This window comes from Elephas maximus, chromosome 5 (genome assembly GCF_024166365.1).
Source record: "Elephas maximus indicus isolate mEleMax1 chromosome 5, mEleMax1 primary haplotype, whole genome shotgun sequence".
Lineage (NCBI taxonomy): Eukaryota > Metazoa > Chordata > Mammalia > Proboscidea > Elephantidae > Elephas > Elephas maximus.
This window is the reverse complement of record NC_064823.1, coordinates 66,952,647-66,979,359: the sequence shown is the minus strand read 5'-3', so window position 1 is coordinate 66,979,359 and position 26,713 is coordinate 66,952,647. Positions and strand designations below refer to the sequence as shown.

At 39.4% G+C, this 26,713-nt stretch overlaps 1 protein-coding gene across 1 annotated transcript in view; it reads left to right on the top strand.

Moving 5' to 3' along the window:
• Window positions 1-463: 463 nt before the first annotated feature.
• The window catches only part of HERC6 (HECT and RLD domain containing E3 ubiquitin protein ligase family member 6), a 68,957-nt gene continuing 42,707 nt past the window's right edge, over window positions 464-26,713 (top strand). The window contains exons 1-12 of the mRNA XM_049885744.1: window positions 464-838; window positions 2,426-2,585; window positions 3,608-3,684; window positions 6,534-6,761; window positions 7,299-7,393; window positions 8,557-8,684; window positions 9,894-10,030; window positions 10,527-10,594; window positions 20,246-20,364; window positions 21,405-21,464; window positions 21,954-22,047; window positions 24,742-24,931. Of these exons, the coding sequence (XP_049741701.1) occupies window positions 646-838; window positions 2,426-2,585; window positions 3,608-3,684; window positions 6,534-6,761; window positions 7,299-7,393; window positions 8,557-8,684; window positions 9,894-10,030; window positions 10,527-10,594; window positions 20,246-20,364; window positions 21,405-21,464; window positions 21,954-22,047; window positions 24,742-24,931 (1,549 nt within the window). The 5' untranslated portion in view covers window positions 464-645. The remainder of the gene's footprint in view (window positions 839-2,425; window positions 2,586-3,607; window positions 3,685-6,533; window positions 6,762-7,298; window positions 7,394-8,556; window positions 8,685-9,893; window positions 10,031-10,526; window positions 10,595-20,245; window positions 20,365-21,404; window positions 21,465-21,953; window positions 22,048-24,741; window positions 24,932-26,713) is intronic.

Genomic DNA, 26,713 nt, shown 5'->3' with positions numbered 1-26,713 from the left:
CAAACAACAGTGTCTGGAAGTAGGTAGGCATTCAGATGCTTTTATGACCACTCTAGGCATTATTCTAAATTAAATTATATATACATATATACACACACACTATTGGAAACCATGGTGGTGTAGTGGTTAAGAGCTACGGCTACTAAGCAAAAAGTCAGCAGTTCAAATCCACCAGGCGCTCCTTGGAAACTCTGTGAGGCAGTTTTACTCTTTCTTACAGGGTGGCTATGAGTTGGAATCCACTCGTCGGCAGCAGGTTTTTTTTTTTTTTTTTTTTTGGTATATATACTATTAAGTTTTCCTAACATTGGATTTGCTGTATTACTGCCCACATTTCATAGATGTGGTAGCGGAGGCACAGAAACTTTAAGTAACTTGCCCAGCTGGCAAGTAGGTAAAAATAGCGAATGTAAATTTCTCCCTCCTTGCATATTTTTTTTTTTTTTTTTTTTGCTCTTCAGCACTTAGATCGGGCTGGGCATCTGGAAGGTGCAGAGCGCTCCCGGGAACCAATTGGAAGGCAGGTTGAGACCTGATGCTGGCTGTGCACCCCACCTCCAGATTTCCGGAACATCACAGAAGTCTGTGGGAGCCTGTCCCGGGTGCAGTGGACCGCATCTTCCCAGGGCCCGGGCGCGGAGCGGGATGTACTTCTGCTGGGACGCGGGCTCCAGGGGTCGGCAGAGCCGGGAGGCGGCTGGGGGCGCCGAGCTGCGGCAGGCGGCCTCCGGGGAGCGCCACTCGCTGCTGCTGCTGAGCGATGGCACCGTCCACGCCTGCGGGGACAACAGCTGCGGCCAGCTGGGCCGGAGGGGCGTACCCCACAGGAAGCGGCCAGGTGAGCGCCAGGGTCCAGGTGCAGCGAGCGGGAGAGGGGAGCGTGGGGTCGGGGCGTCGGCGGGAAGGGGCAGGTGGGGATGTTGGGAAACTACCATCTGCAGGGACAGTTGTGTGACCTCTAGGGGATGCCAACGCACAGCTACTCCATGGGAAAGAGAAGAACTGCCCCACGGGGTTTTCCAGGCTGTAATTTTTACCGGAGCAGATCGCCAGGTCTTTTCTCCCAGGGAGCGGCTGGTGGGTTCCAACAGCTGACCCTTCGGTTAGCAGCGCAGCGCTTAACCTCTGGCCCACCAGGCCTCCTTCGCTGAGCCAGAGGAGACGGGAAAACGGTGCTCGACTCTGCCCAAGTACAACTTAAGTTTCGTTTTCCAGACCCGCCTCCGGTTTGTTTCAGTTTCAAATGCATCTTTAAAGCGAAACTGAGAACCGAAACTGCTGCACGGCGCTCTTTTGGGCAGAGGTATAGTCCGTCCCGCTTGCCTCTCAGACCTCTCTCCTGGCTTGTGCGGAACTATGTGGGGAAGTTAGCCTGACTTTCCTAACGTGGTTTGTGGGCTGGACACTTGTAACTTCCTCAGAAATACCCAGTGGCATCAATTTCTTAAAAATTAAAAAAATATAGCATTGTTACCATTACTGATTGTTGTAGAAAGTTGGAGAAAGAAACCACTTATAATTCCAACACCTATAGACAACTAATACTTTGACGCATTTCCTTTGTGTATTTTCTCCATGTATATGTTTAATATTTATAAAAATCATGATCGGTTTTGTAGATAGTGTTAATACAACTGTGTAGATTGTTCCTTCACTACACATAATATGAACATAAAAACCAGAAAACCTAAACCCACTGCTGTCAAGTGGGTCTCATAGTGACCCCATAGGGCTCCAAAGGTGGAGCCATGGTTAAGCGCTGGCTGCTAGCCAAACGGTCGGGAGATCGAACCCACCCACTGGCTCTGTGGGAGAAAGACCTGGCAATCTGCTCCCATAAAGATTACAGCCTAGGAAACCCTATGGGGCAGTTCTACTCTGTCATGTACAGTCACTATGACTCGAATCCACTGGGCAGCACACAGCAACATCACAAAGAAATAGTCTGGTCAAATGTTATTGTGTTCAGAGGGTCCCTCCCTCCCCAATGCCCACCTGTTTAAATAGAAGGTATATTCCCATAAAGACTGTACTCCTACATTGAGCTTATTTCCTTCAGTCCTTTGGCATGGAGTTTATTTAAAAGCTCATTCATTGGAGGAGACGAGGAATCTGATGACCCTTCCTTCTGAAGGATAAAACAAAAACCAAAACTGTTGCTGTTGAATCTGTTGCAACTCAGGGTAACCCTGTGTGGTACAGAGTAGAACTGTTCCATGGGGCTTTCTTGACTGTAATCTTAATAGAAAGCAGATTTCCAGGCCTTTCTTCCAAGGTACCTCTGGGTGGGTTTGAACTGCCAATCTTTAGTTAGTAGTCCAGTGCAAGTTATTGTGTTACCTAGGGATTTTGAAGGATCGCACTGCCTTAAACTTATTAAATTAATAATCTTGGGGGGGCGGTTGTTTTGTTTTTCTTCTCAAAGGACTTATTCAGGCATTAGAAACCCTGAACGTCGATCTCCTGAGCTGTGGAAAGGAGCATTCCCTGGCAGTTTGTCATAAAGGAAGGGTCTTTGCTTGGGGAGCTGGTTCTGAAGGGCAGCTGGGGATTGGAGAATTTAAAGAACTAAATTTTACACCTATGTAAGTACTTCAATTCATTCAATATTTTTGAGTACCATGTGCCAGACACCATGCAAGATGCTAGGGTACAAAGATGTCTGTGGCAAACACAGTCCCTGACCAAAATGATTATAGCCCAGTGAGAGAAGGAGGCAAGAAAAAGCCATTAGCACTAATTATTATTTAATTAGAGTCCAGTGAAGGAAAAGAGCGGGGTGAAATGAGAGCACGTGACCCTTGGTCCTAATCTTACCTACTGGAATATGACCTTTTGGCCTGTCATAAGCCACTGGGTTCTACTAGTTCAATTAATAAAATAAAAAAAAAAATCATGTATCTTCACAAACAGGGAAGGGGATATGACACTGAATTGTGTGTTCATGAATTACGTGCTTGGGGAATTTTTAAAACTACATTTTTTAATACTAGGAAGTTGCTTCTTGTTACCGCCTCTGGTCATTAAATCCTAAGAGAGATCTTTGTGGCTTGGGGGACTAAGCATTGAGCTTGGAATGAAAAGACCAGGGTTTGAGCCTACTTCCACACCTTGGTAGCTATCTGACTTCTCTGAGTTCTCTTAGGTTGAATCATATGAAACTGCTAATACTTGTCTACTTTTGATCCCAAAAATGGCAATTTTGTAGGATTCAACCTAATGGTTTCTTTATCTCACAGTGCTTAAATTAGGTCATATGGGTGACAGTATTCTATGAATTCTATGCTATATGTGTATGAAGAAAATTCTTTTTCTTTTAGGTTGTTAAGTATAGAATAAAAAGGAATGCATCGTATAAGGCATTAAAGCACCATTTTTGCATTATATACTGTTTTGGATTCGGTCCTGTACCTTGTTTTAGATTCAGTCCTGTCGACGTCCTCAAAACAGTTTGAGGGCTTTGGAATAAAAGTACTACAGAAATTCAAGAAAATAAAATGGTTTCCCTAGACCAGATGTATTACCTGTGATAGTCTTCCATATCTTAGTCCACTTGGTGACCCACCCTAAAGAAGGATTAATAGAGTTTGTCTCATTTTTATTATAGGAAAGTAAAAGCTCTGGCTGGTATAAAAATCATACAAGTTTCCTGTGGACATTATCACTCCCTGGCATTATCTCAAGGTAAAAAGTGATGATTTTGGAGTCTCCAGAGTGCCAATAAGAAGTCACTTTTTTTTTCAAAACTAAAGTACATAGTTTATTCAGATTCCCTTAGTTTTTTGTTGTTGTTGCTTGTTTGTGTGTTTTAGTGAAAGTATACACAGTACAAGATATACCATTTCAACAATTTCTACATGTACAATTCAGTGACATTGATGACATTCAAGTTGTGCCACCATTCTTGCTATCCTTTTCCAGATTATTCTACCACAGTTATCTGAAACTCACTGCCCTGTTAAGCTTTCCATCTAACCTTTTGAGTTGCTGTTGTCAATTTGGTCTCACAAAGATAATTCTTTAAAAGAGCACAACGCTCTAAGCAAATGTACTTTACAAATTAAAATAAACTAGTTTTTGGTTCAAAGAAGACTTTAGGGGATAGTTTTGGTATAAGATTTAAAGATTATCTCAGGGCAATAGTTTCAGGGGTTCATCCAGCCTCAATGGCTCCAGAAAGTCTGGAGTCCATTAAGAATTTAAAATTCTGTTCTGCAAAGACATGACTTTTTGAATACAAATGATAACTGGGGTTTGGAGTTCATTTTAATGCATTTAGAAGTTTTTAACTCCAGATTTTATTAAAAGTGTTGTTCTTTGTATTTTTTTCAATTTTGTTTGTTCTTATTATACTCTACATCGTTTTTAATTCATATCTCATTGCCATAAAGATCCCTCTCTATTCACATGACCTGACTGGTAGGCTCTCTGGGAATTTAGGAGCAGTTTTATTTCCAGCCCTTTGCCCTTTATGCTGAATGGTTTGCTCACACTGGCGAACCCAGGCAGACTAAGGGCTGTTTGTCTCTTTGACTTAAATCAGAGAAAGAAAAGTCAAGATGTCAAAATCATGACTCTACATTTTTTTCTACTAACCTCCACCTTCCTGTGCCCATCTTCAATCCAGGCTTCCAAATGGAGAGACACATAACACTTCTGTGTCCCTCAGGTGATGTCTTGTGCCTCAGTGCCTAGCTGAGTTATGAACAGCCAGCATTTTTTCATTGCTTTCTATGTGCCAGCTACTGAGTTAAATGCTTTATGTCTGTTATCCCTTGCAGTTGCCTCACAGACACAGTGGTCAGATATTATTCATCTCCTCATTTCAGAAATGAGGAAATTTAGTCTTTGAGACTTTAAATAATTTGCCCAAGGTTACACACTAAGAAATAGAGGTGGGAATTGAATGTAAACTTGCTTACATCCCAGCCCTAAGTTGTTAACCGTGCCCCATGCAGACTCTGAGACCAGGGTACCTCTCTTATGGCTGTGGTGTGATTCCTTCTACCTACCATTTCTTGCTGTTTCATCTTGGACAAGTCACTTAACCTTCTGGAGTCTCCATTTTCTCATCTGTAGGGATATTGATGCCTAACTTGCAGGTTGTTTAGAAGATTTAATGAGAGAGGGTATGTAATATTCTTTTGCACAGTCCTTAGCATAAAGTAAGGGTACAGTAAATACTGGTCTTTTCCCCTTTCCCACTTTCCTTTTTTTTAACTATCAAAAATTTTTTCTTGGGTATTGATTTGTTTTTATATTGTTCTGGACCACAAAGGGCTGTGTAGAGTCTAGGCATCTAGTACATTTGCCATAGTGAACTGTGAGTTCTTACAGCCCTCCGTGGAGCTTGACATTTTGCAGTGTGCCTTCGTAAATTCTTTCCATCAGTAGAAATAACTTTAGAAGGGTTAATGATAAACATTAATATACCCAGTATACCCAGTGCGGTTGAGTCGATTCCTACTCATAGTGACTCTATAGGACAGAGTGGAGTTTCCAAGGAGCACCTGGCAGATTCGAACTGGCGACCCTTTGGTTAGCAGCCGTAGCACTTAACCACTATGCCACCAGGGTTTCCAACATTAATATAAGAACTTACAAAATCTAAGAAGTGTTGACGCTCTCTCAGTATAAGTATTAAAAAAGCATGATTTTTAATCTGGTGTAAATTATCCATCCCTAGTCAAATTTTTAGTCAAATTTGGAAAACCTGGTGGCGTAGTGGTTAAGTGCTATGGTTGCTAACCAAATTGTCGGCAGTTGAAATCCACCAGGTGCATTTTGGCAATGGATAGCGATGAAGGTTGTACAGCATTATGAGTGTAATTAATGTCACCGAATTGTACACCTAAAAATAGTTAAAGGAAAGCTTTATGTTTATATATTTTACCACAATAAAAATTTAAAAAGATAACTCTAGCTACCCTTTGGACTGATAGGGACAGAGGTGGAATCGGGGAGACCAGAGAGGGGGTATTGTAATTTTCAAGGAGAAAAATATGGTGGCTTGGATTAGGTGGCAACCATGGAGAAGTGATAAGTGGTTGGATTCTCAGCAGATTTTGTTTTGTTTTTGCATTTTTATTGCAGTGAAATACATGTAACAAAACATTTCAACCATTTTTTACCTGTAAAATTCAGTGACATTAATTACATTCACTATGTTGTGCAACAAAGATTCTTGATAGATTTTGAAGGTGGAAGCTTTAGGATTTGCACGGTTGAGGAATGTGAAAGAAAGAGGAGTCAGGGATGACTCTGAGAATTTTTGGACTGAGCAACTGAAAGAACACAGTTGCCATTAGCTGGGAGGGAGAAGAGTGGGCATTGTGGAAAGGGCTTTGAAGTTGAGCTTGATCATCCCCCTTGCCTTCAATCAGAATACTTTAATCCTATTTTCCCTTTTATCTTTGATGTATTCTTTAAAAATTTGTAGTATTAGAGTGGTAGTTTCTACCTGAATTTAGTATTCAAATGTGTGTACAATTCTGAATTTCTCTCTCTCTCTCTCTCATTTTTTTTTTCCATAGATGGCCAAGTATTTTCATGGGGAAACAACAGTCATGGTCAGCTGGGCCTGGGGAAGGAGTTCCTCTCCCAAGAGAGCCCGCAGAGGGTGAAGTCCCTGGAGGGGATCCCGCTGGCCCAGGTGGCTGCAGGAGGGGCTCACAGCTTTGCCCTATCTCTCTCAGGCACTTCATTTGGCTGGGGAAGCAACAACGCAGGGCAGCTGGCCCTCAGTGGCAATAACGTCCCAGGTAACAAGATATTCTTGTTCTTCCAGTAAATAATTATTTCTTTCCAGTTGGAAATTCTCACAACTGGACAAATAAGCAACATCATGAAAAATGGAGAGGATACTGAACTTGTCAAGGATTTCATTTTACTTGGATCCACAATCAATGACCATGGAAGCAGCAGCCACGAAATCAAATGATGTATTACAATTGGGATAATTATCATTACATATTTGCAAATACCTACTATGTGGCACAAATGAGTATGACTCAATAGCAATAGTATTGGAGATGGGGGTCTTGAAGCTTAGCTTCAAGGCCAGTAACCTCAAGCACTCCCAAAGGTTAATAGCTTCCAGAAATAAATTCTAAATGACCAGATTTTTTTCTTTTCTAAAGCAGCGTTTCCCCTCTGATAATACTTCTGATTGTTCACATTTTAAAATTATTTTAAACACAATTGAGTTATAATTAAATATAAATATAAGGCATTTTATTAACAATAATGAAATCTGAGTTTGTTTCTCATGCTTTAGAAATTCTGCTTTCTTTCAACAGTGCAAAGTTACAAGCCTCGTTCCGTTGGAGCACTGAAGGAACTAGGTGTGGTTTATATCAGCTGTGGTTCTGAGCACACTGCAGTGCTTACCCAGGTAATCCAAGATGTGTTGCTTTTTTTTTTTTTTTTATAGTCCCAGAGAAATATTACCACAAGGTTTATGTACTATTTATTGTTGAATTCAAGATGTGGCTCAATATGTGGACATACAAATTCAATGAACAAATATCTAAAAAGGAAAGTTTAACCAAATATAAGCCATGTGATTTTCAAGATTCTTTACAAAAGCTAATTTCAGCTTTAGGGAATATTTTGATACATATTAAATTGGATTAATATAGGATCTAATCCTTTTAGCAATTATTCATTGATAATATAGCTTTGGAAACCCTGGTGGCATACTGGTTAAGTGCTACAGCTGCTAACCAAAGGGTCAGCAGTTCGAATCCACCAGACGCTCCTTGGAAACTCTATGGGGCAGTTCTACTCTGTCCTATAGGGTCGCTATGAGTCTGAATCGACGGCACTGGGTTTTTTTTTTTTTTTTTAAATATAGCTTTACAGATGAAAATTTTTATAGAAGCAAGGTAATTTTCACAGTTTTCAATAACTCATATTACAGACTAGCACATACTTTGTTCCATTTCTTGCTTGGCACAATCCTGAGCCAGCCTCCTGAATTTTTTCCTCCCTTGTATCAGCCATGCGATGTGTTCCAGCGGGATGGATTCTCTCCATAGTCGTAAAGAATAGATTTGAAAACTATTCGTGTGGTTAAAATGTTTATTTTAAAACTATATACCCCCCAAATTTTTATTCTTGGAAATGTGTCGGTTAAATTAGGAAGCCCTCAATTGTTGGGATTATGTTTTTCTTAGGTGGCAGGAAAAAGCTAGATTTGTATTTAATCACCAAATCATCTTTTCAAAAGAGAATATATTCAGGAAAATGCTCAGATAAATAAAGCAATCCTATACTTAAATTTTGGCATTACTCTTGAACCAGTTATGTCTTTTCATTCATTCAATAAGCATTTATTACGTGCCAAGTTCTTAAGGGAATACCAATGATTTTTCATGTTTACTATGTTAACTCTGCATTCAGTATTAGCCGTAATAAATAAAGGACTCTTCCTGTTTATAGAGAGCTTATATTTCACATAATGCTATCATGTTAACTCTCTCTGATATTTAATCTTTAAGCTTTTAATTATGTTTTTTAGGCCAAAGTTAATCTGATTCCTCCTTTTTTAAACAGGATGGTAAAGTGTTCACATTTGGAGACAATAGCTCTGGACAGCTGGGACATGGTCCTACTGCTGAAAAGAGAGGCCCACAACTCGTGGAAGGAATTGATGGCCTAGTTTCACAGATAGATTGTGGAAGGTAACAGGGTTTATCACTTTACCATGGGTAACCAGTAACCCTTTGCTGTCAAGTTGATTCTGACTCATGGCGGCTCCATTTGTTTAGAGTAAAACTGTGCTCCATAGGGTTTTCAATTATTGTGATCTTTCTGAAGTGGATTGCCAGGCCTTTCTTCTGAGGTACCTCTGGGTGGATTTGAACCACCACCATTTCACTTAATAGCTGAATGTTTAAGTGTTTGCACCACCCAGGGACTCCTTTAGCATGGATAGAAAGTGTTATATTTTATTACTTAGAAATGACTCATGTGGAATGTTATTAAACCCTAAAATACATAGCTGCTATTTTTATAGGTCCTTTTCTGAATATTTGTTTCTTTCAAATATAGTTTAGTTTTTCAGTTTTTTCTTCTTTACCCAAAACATTTAATTATTTAACAAGAATTAATTGCTAATCTACTGTATATACACCTTATTAGCCGCTGGGGTATGGGGAGATGGATTGATAACAGAAACAGTGGTGTTTGCCTGCTTGAGTTGATAGGACAAGATTAAACAAAACAATTTCATGTGTGTTGTTGTCACGTGCTGTAAATTTATGTCCACTTTATGTATAAGATAATGAAATGTGCCCAGACAATATCTTGTTGTTATCCGTAAGGTTTCATTGGCTAATTTTGGGGAGTAGATTGCCAGTCCTTTCTTCCTAGTCTGTCTTAGTCTGGAAGCTTTGCTGAAACCTGTGCACCATGGGTGACCCTGCTGGTATCTGAAATACCAGTGGTATACCATCCAGTATCATAGCAACAAGGAAGCGACCATAGTATGACAAACTGACAGGCAAATGGTAGACTGCCCATCTGTCATGTTTGTAGATGCTGTCTATTTGCATATATATTCAAACAACCTAATTATGAGGACTCTGAATAATATCTACCCAATTCATTTAAAAGAAAAGAAAATTGTATTTAAAACACAAGTGATAGAAACCAGATAGAGGCCTTTGTCCCCCATCAATAATATTCTGCCTTTAAAGTTAGTGGTAAGTTAATATTTATCTGTATTTGCATATCCACATTATTTAGTACCCCTCCTAGTCTAGCGTTGTGAAAGGAGATCTGGGTACTTTGTGTAAGATAAATTCATTATTTTGTGCTAGGAAACATTATTTTTCCCAAAAAACCACCAATGCGTCGGTCTTCACTGTAACTTTCTCTCTCTCCTGTAGTTATCACACCCTTGTGTATGTCTACACCACTCGTCAGGTGATATCTTTTGGTCGTGGACCAAGTGACACAACCAGCTCAACTCGTTCAGATGCCCTGACCAAGAACTCTGATGTTAGCTGCCTGATTTCGGCTGATGGTATAAGTGGTTCCATTGATTTATGATTTTGTGTTAATTGTTGCTACTGGTGGAGAAATATTATCCAGCTTTCTTCAGAGGACCCCACAGAAGTGTGGTTCTTCTAGCACTTTCATTTTAAATTTGTACTTTGTCTATTTTTTCTTATGCATGATTCCTGTAGTATCTGGTAATCATATTTAAAGATTAAGGTAATGCAAAAGAAGATGCTAAACCAGTCTTTTAAGCATCAGAACACTTACATATATATGTAGTCAAACCTCTCTAAAGCTTGTTAACCTGGCTTCATTATGCAAATGCATGAAAATTAAATTCTAAACTAAGTGATTTATATGATATGCTGTCTTATCAAAATTACTATTTTATGTTGTTTGTAACCAACATCCATTCATGGGTGTATACATTTCTAGTAAATAAGTAAATTTGACTTGGTAATGCAGCAGATGTATTTTTTACTTCTAAAAACTCTAAGCATGGATTTATAACTTTCATTTAGACCTTGTGAATGTTCAAGTCAAACACATTTTTGCTGGAACCTATGCCAACTTTGTGACAACTTATCAGGTATTCTTGTTTCTTTAAGATTTTTTTTTCCCTCTAGATATCAAGGTGATACTTGAAACATTTTATCATTTGTATGTATTCAGATTCCTTACCATACTAGATTCCTAGGGCTTCCATAAAACACTACCACAGAGTGGCTTAAAACAATAAAAGTTTGTTTTCTCACAGCTCTAGAGGCTAGAAGTCCAAAGTCAAGGGGTCAGCAGGACTACTCTCCCTCTGAAGGCTCTAGGGAAGAGTATTCCCTTGTGGCTTTCTAGCTTCTGGTGGCTGCTGGCAATCCTAGGAAGTCTTGGTTTGTAGCTGCTTCATCCCAGTCTCTGTCTCTGTCTTCACGTGGCGTTCTCTCTGTGTGGCTGTCTCTGTGCCTCTTCTCTTCTTAGGAGGTTATCAGTCATACTGGGTTCAGGCTCATCCCAGTTGGGTATCACCTCATCTTGATTACATCTGCAAAGACCCCATTTCCAAATAAAGACACGTTTTGAGTTTCTGGATGGGCCTGAATTTTGGAGGGACACTATTCAAGCCACAATACTTCCTAAAATAATAAGACTCTCTGTTAGAATGTTTTTAAAAAATATTACATAATTCCCCCTTCTTTGTTTGCCTGGCTTCCTAACAGATTAGATTCCCAAACCCGAATTCATTGCTTTGACGCTAATTTTTTGTTAACAAATAACGCCAATGAGGATAATAATAGTAACAAGATTAATTGCAGTCACCAGGTGTCAGGTACCAGTCAAAGTGCTGCCAGTGGATCAACACGTTTAAACCTCACATCACCTCTAGTTGGTATTGTTTCCCTCATTTTACAGATGAAAAAACTGAGGCTTAGAGAGCTGAACTTTCCCAAATTGCATTGCTAGAAGTGGCAGAGCTGGATTCGAACTCAAGCAGTAAGGCCCCAAAGCTTGCAGCTTTGCCCACCGTGCTATACTGCCTTCTGCATTGCCAACATCACCACACCACCGGTTGCCGTTGAGTTGATTCCCACTCAGGGCTACCAGGGTTGGATTACCCAGTAAGCAAGGTAGCGGCTTTGCTCGTGCTTGCTTACTAACCTGTGGTGCACAGTTTCACATGGATTTATTTGCAGTTGTGCACTGCAGATTAGTAGGTAAGCACAAGTAAACCCATGCTTACCTTGCTTACTGGGTAATCCATCCCTGTCAGGGACTGTAAATTTGAAAAGAGGCTTTGATTCTGTAGGAAGATGCTGTGGTGTTGGGAGAGAGACAGATGGTAGCCATGCCTAGGAGCAGAATCTTTGATGTGGTGAAAAAATGTGAAATTGTTCACCACAGACGATCTGGTAAGCAAGGTAAGCACCATGCTTCCTCAGGTGCGGGAAAATCCAGCCCTGATAGTGACCCATGTGTGCAGTGTAGAGCTGCTCCGTAGAGTTTTAAAGGATGTAGTTTTTCAGAAGCAGATCACCAGGCGTTTCTTCTGAGGCACCTCTGGATGGGTTTGAACTCCCAGCTTCTCAGTTAGTAGTCGAGGGCTTAACCGTTTGTGCCACCCGGTGACTCCTATTGTTAAAATAGAGGATTTTATCATTATATTCCTGGATGAGTTCTGAAATGTTTGTATGGAGACAAAAGCTTACTTATTTTCCTAGTGGTGTAATTTTTTTCCATTATCAGGAATGTTTTAAATTTAACATCTGTAGAGACTCTGTCCATATTCTCTGGGACAGAAAATGGTCAGAGAGCAAGTTTTCTGTGCTGCTGGGGACAGTTAGGAGATTATACTTTGGTTGCCCTATCATAGCCATTCATTCAGCCAGTCGGTAAACACTTATTGAGTGCTTTCTGCCCTATTCTTGGTGCGGGGGATAAAAGTGAGTTATACAGACAAGGTTGCTCTCATTCATGGAGTTTGGATTCTAGAGGGAGTGATGGACAACAAACAGGTGAATACGAAAATAAATAAGATTGCGTGAGAAGTGCTCTGAAGAAAACAAAACAGGCTTCTTGGTCAGTGAAGGCCTCTTAGAGACTTAACTTCTGAGCAGAGACCGTACCTATGCTTAAATCCAGGAAAAGAGCATCCCAGGCTTAGGGAACAGCGTGCAGAAAGTCCCTCAGGCAAGAATAAGCTTGGCACGTGTGAGGGACAGAAGAAAGGCCATTGAGGCAATGTACTGTCAGAGAGGATGAAGGAGAGGTATATGAGTTGGAGCCAGTTATGTGACGTGGAGTCAGTTTTCTTTTTTCAATAATTTGCTCTGTTTTTGTTGTTGAACATGTATACATTAAAGCATACACCAGTTCAACAGTCTGTATATGTACAATTCAGTGACATTGATTGCGTTCAAGTTGTACAACCATTCTCACCCCCCTTTTCTGAGTTGTTTCCCCCCCATTAACATAGACTCCCTGCCACCTAAGGTTCCTCTCTAATCTTTCGAGTTTCTGTTGTCAATTTTTTTAATAAAATTGTATTTATTTTGTTGTTCTTGTTGAGAATATACCCAGCAAAACATACACCAATTGAACAGTTTCTCCATATGCTATTTAATGACATTGATTACATTCTTCAAGTTGTGTAACCATTCTCACCCTCCTTTTCTGAATTGTTTCTCCCTCATTAACATAAATTCACTGTCCCCTATCGTCCCTATCTTATCTATCAAATTGTTATTGTCAGTTTGGTCCCATATAGATAGTTCTTAAAAGAGCATAATACTCAAGGCAGACATTTTTACTAATTAACCTAAATTATTTTTTGATTTTAAGAAGACTTCAGGGGGTATTTTCTTTCTTTCTTTTATTGTGATTTAGGTGAAAATTTACAGAACAAATTAGTTTCTCAATAAACAGTTAATACACAGATTGTTTTGTGACATTGGTTGCCGACCCCGTGATGTGTCAACACTCTCCCCTTCCCCACCCCTAGTTCCCTGTTTCCATTTGTCTAGTTTTCCTGTCCCTTCCTACCTTCTTTGCTTTGCTTTTGGGCCGTTGCGCTTATCAGTCTCATGTATATGATTGAACTCTGAAGCACGTCCCTCACACGTGTTGTTGTTAGCTCTTAGCTCTATAAAGACCTGTCTAATCTTTGGCTGAAGGGTGAACCTCAGGAATGACTTCAGTACTGAGTTAAAAGGGTGTCTGGGGGCTGTACTCTCAGGGTTTCTCCAGCCTCTGTCAGACCAGCAAGTGTAGTCTTTTTTTTTTTTTTTTTTTGGTTAATTTGAATTTTGTTCTACATTTTTCTCCCACTCTGTCGGGGACCTTCTATTGTGATCCCTGCCAGAGCTGTCAGTGGTAGTAACCAGGCACCATCTAGTTGTTCTGGGCTCAGTCTGGTGAAGGCTGTGGTAGTTGTGGTCCATTAGTCCTTTGGACTAATCTTTCTCAGGGCATCTTTTCAATTTAAGATTTAAAGATTATCTCAGGGCAATAGTTTCAGGGTTTCATTCAGCCTCCATGGCTCCAGAAAGTCTGGATTCCATGATAATTTAAAATTCTGATCTATATTTTCCCCCTTTTGATCAGAATTCTTCCATAGAATCTTCTATCAAAATGTTCAGTAAGTGTAACCAGGCACCATCCAGTTCTTCTGATCTCATGGCAGAGGAGGCAGTTGTTTATGGAGGCAATTGGCCACACATTCCATATCCTTCTCTATTCCTAACTGTCCTCCTTGCTCGGTTGCTCTAGGTGAATAGAAACCAGTTGTTGTACCTCGGGTGGCTACTTGCAAGCTTTTAAGACACAGGTTCAGTCTTCAATGTCTTTGGAGTCATCACTGGATATTTAAATCCGGAGCTCAGAGAAGATGTTGTCTAGAGATACAGACATGACGGTTACCATACTGTAGATGATATTTAAAGCCAGAGGCCTAGATAATAGTTCACCTAGAGATTGAGTAAACATGAGAAGAGTAGAAGGATAAAATCAAGCCTTGAGGGGCTTCTTTTTTTAGAGGTCAGGCATCGGAGGAAGAGTCAGAAAAGGAGACTGAGAAGGACCAGTCTCTGAAGTAGGAAAAAACCAGGAAAGGGTAGGTCATGAAGCTAAGAGAAGAAAGTATTTCTAGAAGGAGGACGTGACCAATTCTGTTAAATACTACTGAGAGATCAACACAAAGAGTTTCTTTTTTTCTTTCTTTTTTTTTTTGATTTGGTAAGATGAGGTCATCTCAGCAGAGAGAGGATAAAAACATGACAGGAGTAGAACAAACAGAGAATAGGAGGGGAGCAAATAGAAGCAATGACTTTGACAACTCTGAGAAGTTTTGTTGTGAAGGAGCACAGAGAATCATGACAGAGTTTTGTTGTTGTTTAGAGAAGTAGTATTTTTTTAACAGCTTTATTGAGCTATAATTCACATACCATATAATTCACTGATTTAAAGTGTACGATTCATTGTTGTTTAGTATATTCACAATGTCGTGCAAGCAACATCAAATCTATCCCACTATTACTGATACTAAGTTTGATTCCTTGGTTAAGGTGGTAGCTACAAGAGAAAAGAGATATTTTAATTCTACAAATATTTTTGAGCTTAAAAAAAAAAATTGCTCTCAAATCTATTCTGACTCATAGCGTTTCCAAGGCTGTAATCTTTACAGAGGAGCCCTGGTGGTGCAGTGGTTAAGAGCTATAGCAGTTTGAAACCACCAGCCACTCCTTGGAAACCCTGTGGGGCAGTTCTACTCTGCCCTGTAAGGTCACTATGAGACGGAAGGGGCTTGACTGCAATGGCTTTGGGTTTTTTAATTTTATTTATTTATTTTTTAATCTTTACAGAAGCAGACTGCCACGTCTTTCTCCCTCAGAGCAGCTGGTGGGTTCAAACCACCTCCCTTTTGGTTAGCAGCCAAACATTTAGCCACTATGGCACCAGGGCTCCTTTTACTGAGTTTAAAGAGATAATATTAAGGCACGTTTATACACCTGTGAGAATGATCCATTTCAGTAGGAGAAAGGGATGGTGCATGTGAAAGAGGGAAAAATTGTAGCTGTGCCACTATAGCCGCTACTGGACAGATGACGGTTACAACTCGGCTGATAGCACTGCCGCCGCCACAGTTCCAGAATAGGATAGAACGAGTGGGAACCAGTGCAGACTTGAGGGGTTTAAACAGAATTTTCTGGCCCAAATTCCCTTTTGATAATTCTATGAAAAGAATTATCCGGACCAAAGCCCTAGTCGTGCCAAAGTTGAGAAAGCTTATCCAGGCAGAGGAAAAGAGTGGAGGTGAGATCAAGAACTGAGAGACCAAAATGGGAGACATAGGTTGTGTTCATCAATTGTGAAGTTGCCAAGAATGATGACAGAAGTGGCAGTGCTGAGGAAGATGAAAAGCCAAGTGCCAACACTTTCAAAGAATGAGGGGAGTGACCAGGACATTGGGAGGTGACTTTAAAAGGGGGAGGTAGATGATATAGCCTAATGTTGTATACTTAGTGGGGCTGGGGTTTTTTAAGAAGAAAGCAGAAGAAATGGTTTGTAAATACCAATAGGGAGAACCTCTTTATCCTAAGTTTCCTAGGATGTGTGAGAAAAGAAGACTTCCTTTTGATTGAACTGTAAGGGATCCCAGGACTCAGATCAAGAAGCTGAAGGGAACTTTGTGTGTGTGTGTGTGTGTGTGTGTGTGCATTAGGTGAAAGCTTACTGGGCAAATTAGTTCCCAATTCCATAGTTTGTACAAAAAGTATTTCATGGCCTTGGTTTCATTCCCCACAATGTGTCAGCACTCTCCCGTTTCTGCCCTGGGTTCCCCATTTGTTTTAGTCCTGATTTTCTACCCCTTCCTGCCTTCTCGTCTTTGCTTTTGGGCAGATATTACCTTTTTGATCTATAATTAGTTGTTCTAAGGAGTATTTTTCTCTCGGGCATTACTGTTTATCTTATGGGCTTGTCTCGTTTGGCTTGTCTTGTTTGGCTGGGAGGTGGCCTCCAAGAATGGCTTCCGTTCCAGGTCAGAAGGATGTCTTAGGGACATAGTCTTGGGGGTTCCTCCAGTCTCTGTCAGACCAGTAAGTCTGGTCTTTTTTTTAGTTTGATTTTTTTGTCCTGTCATTTTGCACTTGCTCTGGGACCCTCTGTTGTGACCCCAGTCAGAGCGGTCAATAGTGGTGGCCGGCCACCATCTAGTTTCTTCTGGCCTCAGAGTCATATAGACTATGGTTCACATGGAACATTAGTCCTTTGGACTAATATTTTCCCTGTGTCTTTGGTTTTCTTAATTCTCCTTTGCTGCGGATGGTAAAAGACCAATAGTTGTATCTTAGATGGCCACTCCAAAGCTTTTAAGACCCCAAACGCTACTCACTAAAAGTAGGATGCAGAACATTATCTTTATGAACTATGTTGTGCCAATTGATGTAGATGTCCCCCAAATCTATAGTTCTTTGTCTTCTAGCCTAGAACTTCATCCTGCAAGGTGTTTGCTTATGTCTAAGAGGTTTCCCTGACTGTACCCCTGTGTACTTTATATGAGTCATGTATGTGGATATATCCACCACCAAACCTGTATCTGGCAGTGGGTGTATTCCCTTACACCCTCCCACATCTCTTGGCTTGTCTATCTACTTATTTATCCATTCATAAATTATTACTTGTAAATACTATTGTTGCAGGTTTGTCTAAGCTATAGTTGTTACCGTAGTTGCCCTTTAGTCTTGCATTTCTCTCAGTGTCCTCTCTTGCCTTGGTCAGGCTGTGCTGACTTCCCTCATATTATATATTACCTTTCCCTTCACCACTATTAACATGTGTCCTCTATCTAATTGGTAATTTTCCCTCCATCCCCCCATCCCTGCTAACATCAAAGAAACGTCTTTCTTTTTGTTTTTTCTCATGTGTGTAAACCTTTTGTTGTTACTTGATAATAGTGGTCTAATACAACATTTGTGCTTTTGTGATTGACTTATTTCACTCAGCATAATGTCCTCTAAATTCATCCATGTTGTGAGATGTTTTGTGGATTCATATTATTCTTTATTGTTGTATAGTATTCCACTGTATGTATGTACAACAGTTTGTTAATCCATTCATCTGTTGAAGGGCACTTAGGTTGTTTCCATCTTTTTGCAACTGTGACTAATGCTGCAGTGAGCCTGGGTGTGCATATGTCTACTCATGCCAAGGCTCTTATTTCATTTAGTATATACCTGAAAGTGGAATTGCTGGATCATATGGTATTTCTAGCTTTTGAGGAAGTGCCATACTGTTTTCCATAGTGGCTTACCATTTTACATTCCCACCAACAGTGTATAAGAGTTCCAGTCTCCCCACAACCCCACCAACATTTATTTTCTGTTTTTTTTGTTTGTTTTATTGCCAGTATTGTCGGGATGAGATGATACGTCATTGTAGTTTTGATTTGTATCTCTCTAATAGCTAATGAGGAAACCCTGATGGCATAGTGATTAGGTGCTACAGCTGCTAACCCAAGGGTCGGCAGTTCAAATCTGCCAGGTGCTCCTTGGAAACTCTACGGAGCAGTTCTACTCTGTCCTGTAGGGTCGCTATGAGTCGGAATCGACTCGATGGCACTGGGTTTGGTTTGGTTTGGAATAGCTAATGATAATAAGCATTTCTTCATATGTTTGTTAGCAGCCTGAATGTCTTCTTTGGTGAAGTATCTGTTCATATCCTTTGCTCATTGTTTGATTGGGTTGTCTTTTTATTGTTGAGCTGTTGAAGTTCTCTATAAATTTTAGAAATGAGTCCCTTGTCAGACATGTTATAGCCAAAAAATTTTTCCCAAACAGTAGGTTCTCTTTTGACTCTTTTGGAGAAGTCTTTTGTTGAGCATAAGTGTTTAATTTTAAGAGGTCCCATTTATCTAGTTCCTCTTCTGCTCCGTGAGTGTTTTTGGTTATGTTTCATATTCTGTTTACGCCATGTATTAGGACCCCTAGCATTCTCCCAGTTTTTTCCCCCATGATCTTTATAGTTTGAGGTTTTACATTTAGGTCTTTGATCCATTTTGAGTAGTTTTTGTGTATGGTGTGAAGTATGGGTCCAGTTTTATTTTTTTATAGATAGACATCCAATTTTGCCAGCACCACTCATTGAAGAGACTGTCTTTTCACCCATTTAATGGTTTTAGCCCTTTGTCGAAGATCAGCTGACCATAGGTGGATGGATTTACATCTTGGTTCTCAATTCTGTTCTATGTCTCTGTTGTTATACCAATATCAGGCTGTTTTGACTACCCTGACTCTAGGTAGAAAGAGGCCTCCTACGAAGGGAACTTTAAGAGTCATGGTTACGCATCTTTTTCAAGAGGTCTTTATTTGAGCATTATGTAAAAATGACACAAGAGTTCCTGACTGATAATAAGTTCAATGGAGGTGTCATGGATTGGATTGTGTCCCCCCAAAATATCTATCGTTGCCTAGGTCATGATTCCCAGTATTGTGTGAGTTTCCACCATTTTGTCATCTGATGTGATTTTCCTTTGTGTTGTAAATTCCTACATCTGTAATGTTAATGAGATGAGATTAGCAGCAGTTATGTTAATGATTCCGGACTTAATTTACAAGATTAGGTCATATTTTAAGCCAGCATCTTTTGAGATGTAAAAGAGAAAAGCCAGCAGAGAGACAAAGGGACCTCATACCACCATGAAGCAAGAGCCAGGAGCATAGCAAGTCCTTTGGACCCAGAGTTCCCTCACTGAGAACCTCCTTGACCAGGGAAGATTGATGACAAGGACCTTTCCCCAGAGCCGACATAGAGAGAAAGACTTACCCTGGAGCTGATGCCCTGAATTCCGACTTCTGTCCTCCTAGACTGTAAGAGAATAAATTTCTCTTTGTTAAAGCCATCGACTTGTGGTATTTCTGTTATAGTAGCACTAGATGATTAAGTCAGGCAAACCCAGTGCCGTCGAGTTGATTCCGACTCATAGCGACCCTATAGGACAGAGTAGAACTGCCCCATAGACTTTCCAAGGAGCGCCTGGCAGATTCAAACTGCTGACCCTTTGGTTAGCAGCCATAGCACTTAACCACTACGTGGAGGCATAGGTATAATGTTTCGGAAAGCACTGTTGCCTTTGGAAAACTCTACTGAAGACAATTTTTCCTTTCAAGACCATGATTTTTTACACCTACATCTGGGTCATTTGGTTTCAGGTATTGCATAGACCATGGCTCTCAAAATGTGGTCCCCAAACCAGCAGCATCAGTATCACCTGGGAATTTGTCAGATGCAAATTCTTGAGCCCTCTCCACAGGTACTGAAACTCTGGTGATTGGGTGCAGCAATCTGTTCTTTAATAAGTTCAAAGTGATTCTGATGCATGCTAAAGTTTGAGAACCACTGATACAGAGGTAAAAATCTATGGATGATTAAAGATAGAAAGCTATGTTTTGAGCACCTTCTGTAACCCAAAGGCTTTGCATACCTGATATCATTTAATCTTTAGAAGAGTCCAGTGAGGCAGACACTGTTATCCCATTTCTTTTTAAACGATGAAACTAAAACTCAGATTCAACAAGGTGTCCAAGGCTAGAAAGTGGAACAGCTAGGCCCGTCTGAGGGCAAAACCCCTTCCACCAAGCACCACTGCCTGGGGCCAATCATTCACCAGTGCCATCTGCTTTTTCATGTTATTTATTACTCAGCATGTGTGTGTGTGTGTTTACCTGATCATTCTTTTTGCCTTTCTTCCTTGAAGGATGCTACTTCCACAAGTGTTTCCAGGAAAACCCTGCCAGAAATAAGCCGAATTAACCAGCCCCTCATAAAAAAATGGATAACAGTGGAAAGAAGTACTGAACATGAAGTGGCTAAGAGGTTACTCTGTCTGATAAATTACAAATCACTTTTATTGGGTTCTGAAGCCTCGATCATTTTAACCTAGATATAAGAAAGAGGTTGTGGGCTTTGTTGTGAAGGCATTTGCCTTTCAACCACGATTCTCTTGCACTACCTACTAGTTTGAAGAATTCGTTGATGTATTATTCATTCATCTATTATTGAACAAAGACATAGTGAGGACGTACAACATCCCAGGTACCTTGCTGAGTGATGGAGATGAAGGAGTGAGTCAAAAAACTTTTTGTCTTCATAAGGCCTTTAATAAGGTGGAATCTTCGTAGTTTACTCTCTGGAGCGCCATACACTTCAGTTTTCAGTAGGATAATTTGTATTTAAATCTAGACGATTTGAATAAATCACCTTCGAAAAGAAGAGTTGTGATGAGATTTAACAATAGTAGGCACAAAGTACCCATCATTTGGGAGACCTTAGGAGATCTTAGTATCATTGATAATGACTGCATGTGGTAAGTTGGTCATACGTAAGAATAAAGGAGACATGCTTTTGGGTTGGGTTATTGTTAAATTTGTATTTTGCTCTCCAGACTTGCAGGAATTAAAAAACTCTTTGAAAGAGTTGAAGAGGATGCTTCTACCTGGGGGAGGGGGAGCCCCCCATTTCAAATCCTTGCCTTCTCAGGCTTCGTTGGTGTGCACAAAAGCGTTTCTCCTGGCATACAGCAAAATTTGTCTGCTTGCTCAGAAGTTTTAGTTCAGATATTAAACAGATCCTCTTAAAGAGATAAGTTTGAATGGTTAGGTGTACTATATGTCTTGCTGTTACAGGACCTCAAAGTATATGCAAGGTATTTTGTTTTGTTTCTCTCTCTCTCTGCTCTTTGCTTCCTATAAAAACTCTCACCTTGCATTTGTTCAGGGAAGTACCACCTAGTTTTTGCTAGGACTTACGCTTCTACCCATCAATCTTTTTGAAATAAACTCTGTAAAATTAACCTTGTCAGAATATATATTTTTAATGTAAGTGGTGATTTTACCTTTATGTTACTACTTTTGCAGTGAAATTAGAATGATATTTTCATCTCCTGCTTGTCTGACTGCAAGTTTTTTTAATAAAAGGTAATACTGACATGAGATTTACTTTCATTTAAAACTCTATAAAGATAATATATTGTTATTAAAAACCATTGCCATTGAGTGGATTCCAACTCATAGCGACCCAATAGGACAGAGTAGAACTGCCCCATAGGGTTTCCAGGGAGCAGCTGGTGGATTCAAACTGCTGACCTTTTGGTTAGCAGCCACAGCACTTAACCACTACACCACCAGGGTTTCCATATTGTTTTAGTACAGATATAATATCACGGTAGAGATAATAAATGTTACTAATGCTCTTTTAACAAGAGAATCATAAAATGTGTCATTCTGTGTGTGTGTGTGTGTGTGTGCATGCCAAGTTGATTATTTTGAAAGGAGGTGAGCTTTAAGGAAAAATTTTATATTTGAAAGGTAATAAAGCAAAACAACAAATAGTGATATATGAAGTTCGGAAATATCCCTTTCGATCTGTTTATGTGTTTGTTTGTTTTTTATTTTTTGTATCCAAAGTGAAACTGGAGAAACTATTTCCATTGATATGGCCTTACAGATGGCAAGAAATACCTTCAAGAAGTTAACAAAAAAGGAATGGATTTCCTCCCTGGTAATAGTCAAGATTCACTTTAGAAATATAGCAATAGAATTTACTGGAGTTTAATTTTGTTGGGAGCTGGGTGAGAAGGGATTATGATTGGGACTAAGATGGCAAGCTAAAATTTGTTATGAGATGGCTATATTCCAGACATGATATTAGGTGGTGACTTTTGTTTTTTCACTGAACCCTTCAATATACAGTAGACATTAAGCTTAAATTTTCAATACAAGAAAACCAGTATTCAAGAGGTTAACAGCTTCTAGCATTACATATGAAAACAGTACTGGGTTGGCATCCATCCCAATCTTAGCCTTGTTAAAAATAAAATAAAATTTTTACTATATTAAATTTTGTGTATGAATTTATAAGCTTTATTTTTTAGTTCATGAATCAGGGAACATCTGGTCTGGAAGTCAGACAAGAGTTCTGGAGGGTGGTGCAAAGCACAGACACACAGGAACAAGGAAACTATACTGGGCAAATTTCAAATTGGCTAGTGGGCATTTTCTTTCCATATTTGGAATTAAGGGAAAATTTTGAACTAGGTTAAATTGGGCAAGTAAGTCCTAGTTGGCTAGCTTAGGTTTCTGAGACAGTCAGTAGATTGACTTGAGTTTTGGCTCCTGGTAAGGTCAGGCCTTTACCAGAAATAGAAACTTAGGTTTCGGTTTGCTGACCTGTGGCTTAGCACAAGCGACTCCATCTTTGGTCTAGTTTAGTCAGTTTAACATCCTGAATTGGGAGACGGAAAAGCCTGTTCTCAGTTCAAGCTCTGCTACTGATTTATCCCTTATCTACTTTGGGTTGTATTTCCTTTACCTATAAATTGAATTGATTTCATCTTCAAGGTCCATTTCAGTTTAATATTTTGTAACTCGTGGTTGGAAGGGAGAGGAGGGAAAATGTCCCCTAATTCATGACCAAATTATTTTTACACATGTCCCCTTCAGACAGCAGCACATACTATAAATGGGACATTAGCATCCCAAGAACAAAGAGGCAAAGAATTTAAGTGGGCCTTCTATGTCCCAGGAGTCACAAAAGGGTTTTAATGTGCAGTAGATGCCCTATTTTTATTTTCAAGTTAAAGAAATAAGAATGATAGAAATTATCGAGTATATTTTTAAAATGAGTTTATTTAGGTCGTGAGGGAGATAACTTGGGATGAATTTCCCAGTGAGTCCAGGGGACACTCATCTTTTAGAATGCTTCTTTAAAAAGGGTTCTTAGAGAAATAACTTTTGGAACTCCACATACTATTACCGAATCATGATGCACATTAACAAATTAAAGATTCTATAATGTCATACACTGAAAAAAATCTAACGTTTTTGACCCTGTTTTTCTCAAAGTTATTTGACTTTGTGACCCTATTTTCCCCTGCATAACATTTAGCATTCCACTGATACAGTGTCCTGCTGGACATGAGAAAAAAACACATAGTTGTGAGAATACTGATGTAGTAACAGCAACAACAATAGCAATAATATTAAGTATTTCACAGTTTATAAGGCACTGTTGCATATATCATTTTATTTAAACCTTACGACGTATGGAGACAGGCAGTATAGTTAAAAGAATATTTATTAGAATAAATAAAACTTCCAAATCTTTGTGGCTTAATACAATAAAGACTTATTTCTCACATCATAGTCCAGTGAGGGTTGGAGGCAGGAAGCACTGCTGGGGGAAATCTTTGTGGGTGTAGCTGGGCTTCTCCCTTCTGGAGCCTCTGAGTCCTAGGGCCATGAGGTCCTCCATTGGATCTCTTGTGTCTGCTCAGCAGATGAGGAAAGAGTATGGAAGGTCACTTGAGAGGTTTTAGGGACCAGACCTGGAAGTGTTATATATCACCTTCACCCATGTTCCATTGGCTAGAATTCAGTCACATGGCCCCACGTAAGGGCAGGGGAGGCTGGGAAATGCTGTCTACCTGAGTACACACCCAAGAGGAAAGTGAAGCAGGATCAGTCAGGTGAACAAATGGCATTGTCTCTGCCACAGCAGATTTTAGATCAGATAAATCTGGCTATGGTCCCTCGCTCTGTCAGTTTCTGAGTGATCTCAGAGACTCCTTCCTCATCTGTAAAACCAAGGTAAAAAAAAACAAAAAAAACTTTCTTACATGATTGTTAAGAAGATTAAATAAGAAATGATTTTCATGAGGTCACCTGGCACATGGTGGATATTCCATGAATGTTCAAACTAATGCAAATATAAGCTCATACAAATTCACGTTTTTATATGTGTTCTATTTTAAAAGTTTACCTCCTGGTGAGATGAATGGTATAAAAATTGAGAGCTGTTTTGCCTCTGAATAATTCCCTACTAATGTATGAGAAAAAAAGAAAAAAAAGGGTTGTGATTTGTGTGTGTGTGTGTGTGAGTAAGAGAGAGAGAGGCAGCTCTCCTTTAAAAAGGAGACACAGAAGTGTGACCTGTGTAAAATATTGCCATTGGAGGGCTTTGTGTTAGTTCTGAATCCACTATTCACTCAGTCACTTTTTTTTTTCATACACTCTGATATAAAATGGTGGGGGTTGTTGTCACATCAGGGGCCTTTGGGAGGCTAGGAGTGACAGCATGTAACCAATAGGTTTCCAAAAGACGAATTGATTATTCCAATTAGAACATGGTCCCGTAGTTTATTTCTCATGATATTCTGTATTCTGTGCCTTTTCCTTTTTCCTGTTTTGACCACAGATAACCACATGCCTCAGGGAGGATCTGCTCAGAAATCTTCCATTGCGTTCTCCACACCAAGAAGCTTTACAAGTTTTCCTCCTCCTCCCAGAATGTCCTGCGATGCAGGATTCTCGCAACTGGGAGAGCCTGGTGGTTCCATTTGCAGAGGCTGTTTGTAAAATGAGTGACCAGTCTTTACAAGTCCTGAGTAAGTTCGATTATATTTTATCCATACACAGAAACCCTGGTGGTGTAGTGGTTAAGTGCTATGGCTGCTAACCAAGAGGTCGGCAGTTTGAATCCGTCAGGCGTTCCTTGGAAACTCTATGGGGCGATTCTACTCTGTCCTATAGGGTCGCTCTGAGTCGGAATCGACTCAACAGCAGTGGGTTTGGTTTTGTTTTGGTTTTTATCTGTACACATCCACTCCATGGCACTGGGTTTGGTTTTTTGTTTTGGTTTACCTGTACACATATGGTTGCCATGAGTTGGAACTGATTCAACAGTCATTTGTTTGATTTTTTATCTGTACACTTAAGAGAAAGTCACTGAAATAGAAATTGTAGTAAATTTAGGATAGATGTTTCTTATGTTTGAATACCTGGTCTGTGAATTATTCAAACGATTAACCTAAAGCTATTACAATCATTACTCTTATCGTACAAAGCAAGTGTAATTCTTAGAACTGAACATGGCTTTGATATCGGAGTTTGATAACTATAGAGTATCCAGTCAAGATAAATCATACTCTAAAACTTTTTGTCCATGTTATTTTGAACTTCAGATATTTTGACCTGAGGTGATAATAAACAAATATTAAACTTTGAGTTATTATTATTTTATTTTATTCAGTGGTATGGAATGCACTGAACCTGATCATAACAGTGTCAAGCTAATGCTCAAGGCTCAAAGCTTGAAAGATGCAAAGTACATATACAGTGAAATATAAGCCACCGTCCCCAGTTCCCTTCTCAAAAAGTAGTTTTAGATTCTAGTTTCTTGTGTAGCCTTGGAAAGATTATTTCTCTATACGTATTCAAATATACCCTTTCTGTTTTTTAGTGGCAGCATACCATTCACACTCTTCAACAACTTGCCTCTTCCCACTTAACAGTATATCATGGAGATCATTCCATTATAGGACCTGTGAACTACCTCATTTTATTTAATGTCTGAATCGTGTTCTATTGGGAGGATATACTATAATTTATGTTTAACTAGTCTCTTATTAATAGAGAACTGTTTCCAATCTTTTGCTGTTATAACAATGCTAAAATGCATTTCTTTGTACACATAAATTTACAAATGTAGAAAAAAATTCCAGGAAGCAAAATTACTGGGTCAAATTACATATATGTGCATTTTAAATTTTAATATGTTTTACCAAATGGTCCTCCATACAGATCAGGACCATCATGTCACCTAACTCTAAGGGGGTGCTATTCACACTGTAGTCTATGTAAATTGTGCCCCTGTATTGGGTAACATGGCAACCCTGATAGAAGGTGCACCAATTTATACTTCTATAAAAAAATTGAGAGTTAGCCCACATACTTTTCAACACAGTGTTATTAAACTTTGAACTTTGCCATTCTGGAAATAAAAGCTAACAACTCTTACTTTTAGTTTGCATTTCACCTGTCCTGGATGAGGTTGTGCTGGTTTTCTCATATTTCAGATCTATTTTTATATCATGTTCTGTGAACTGTCGGTTCCTTCTTCTTGCTCATATTTTCATTAGTTGTTAGTATTTTTCTTTTTTATTTAGGAGTTCTTTATCAATAATATGAGTCGCAAATGTTTTTTCCTAATGTTATTTTTTAAATTTTTTTACTTTGTAGTGTTTTTTCCATAGATAATTATTTCAAAAAATTGTATGCAGCCTAATTTTATTAACATTTTCTTGCATGGTTTCTGGGTTTGAGATCATACTTAGGAAGGTGTACCTCATTTTCATTTTTTTTTTTTAAATATCTCATGCTCCTACTAG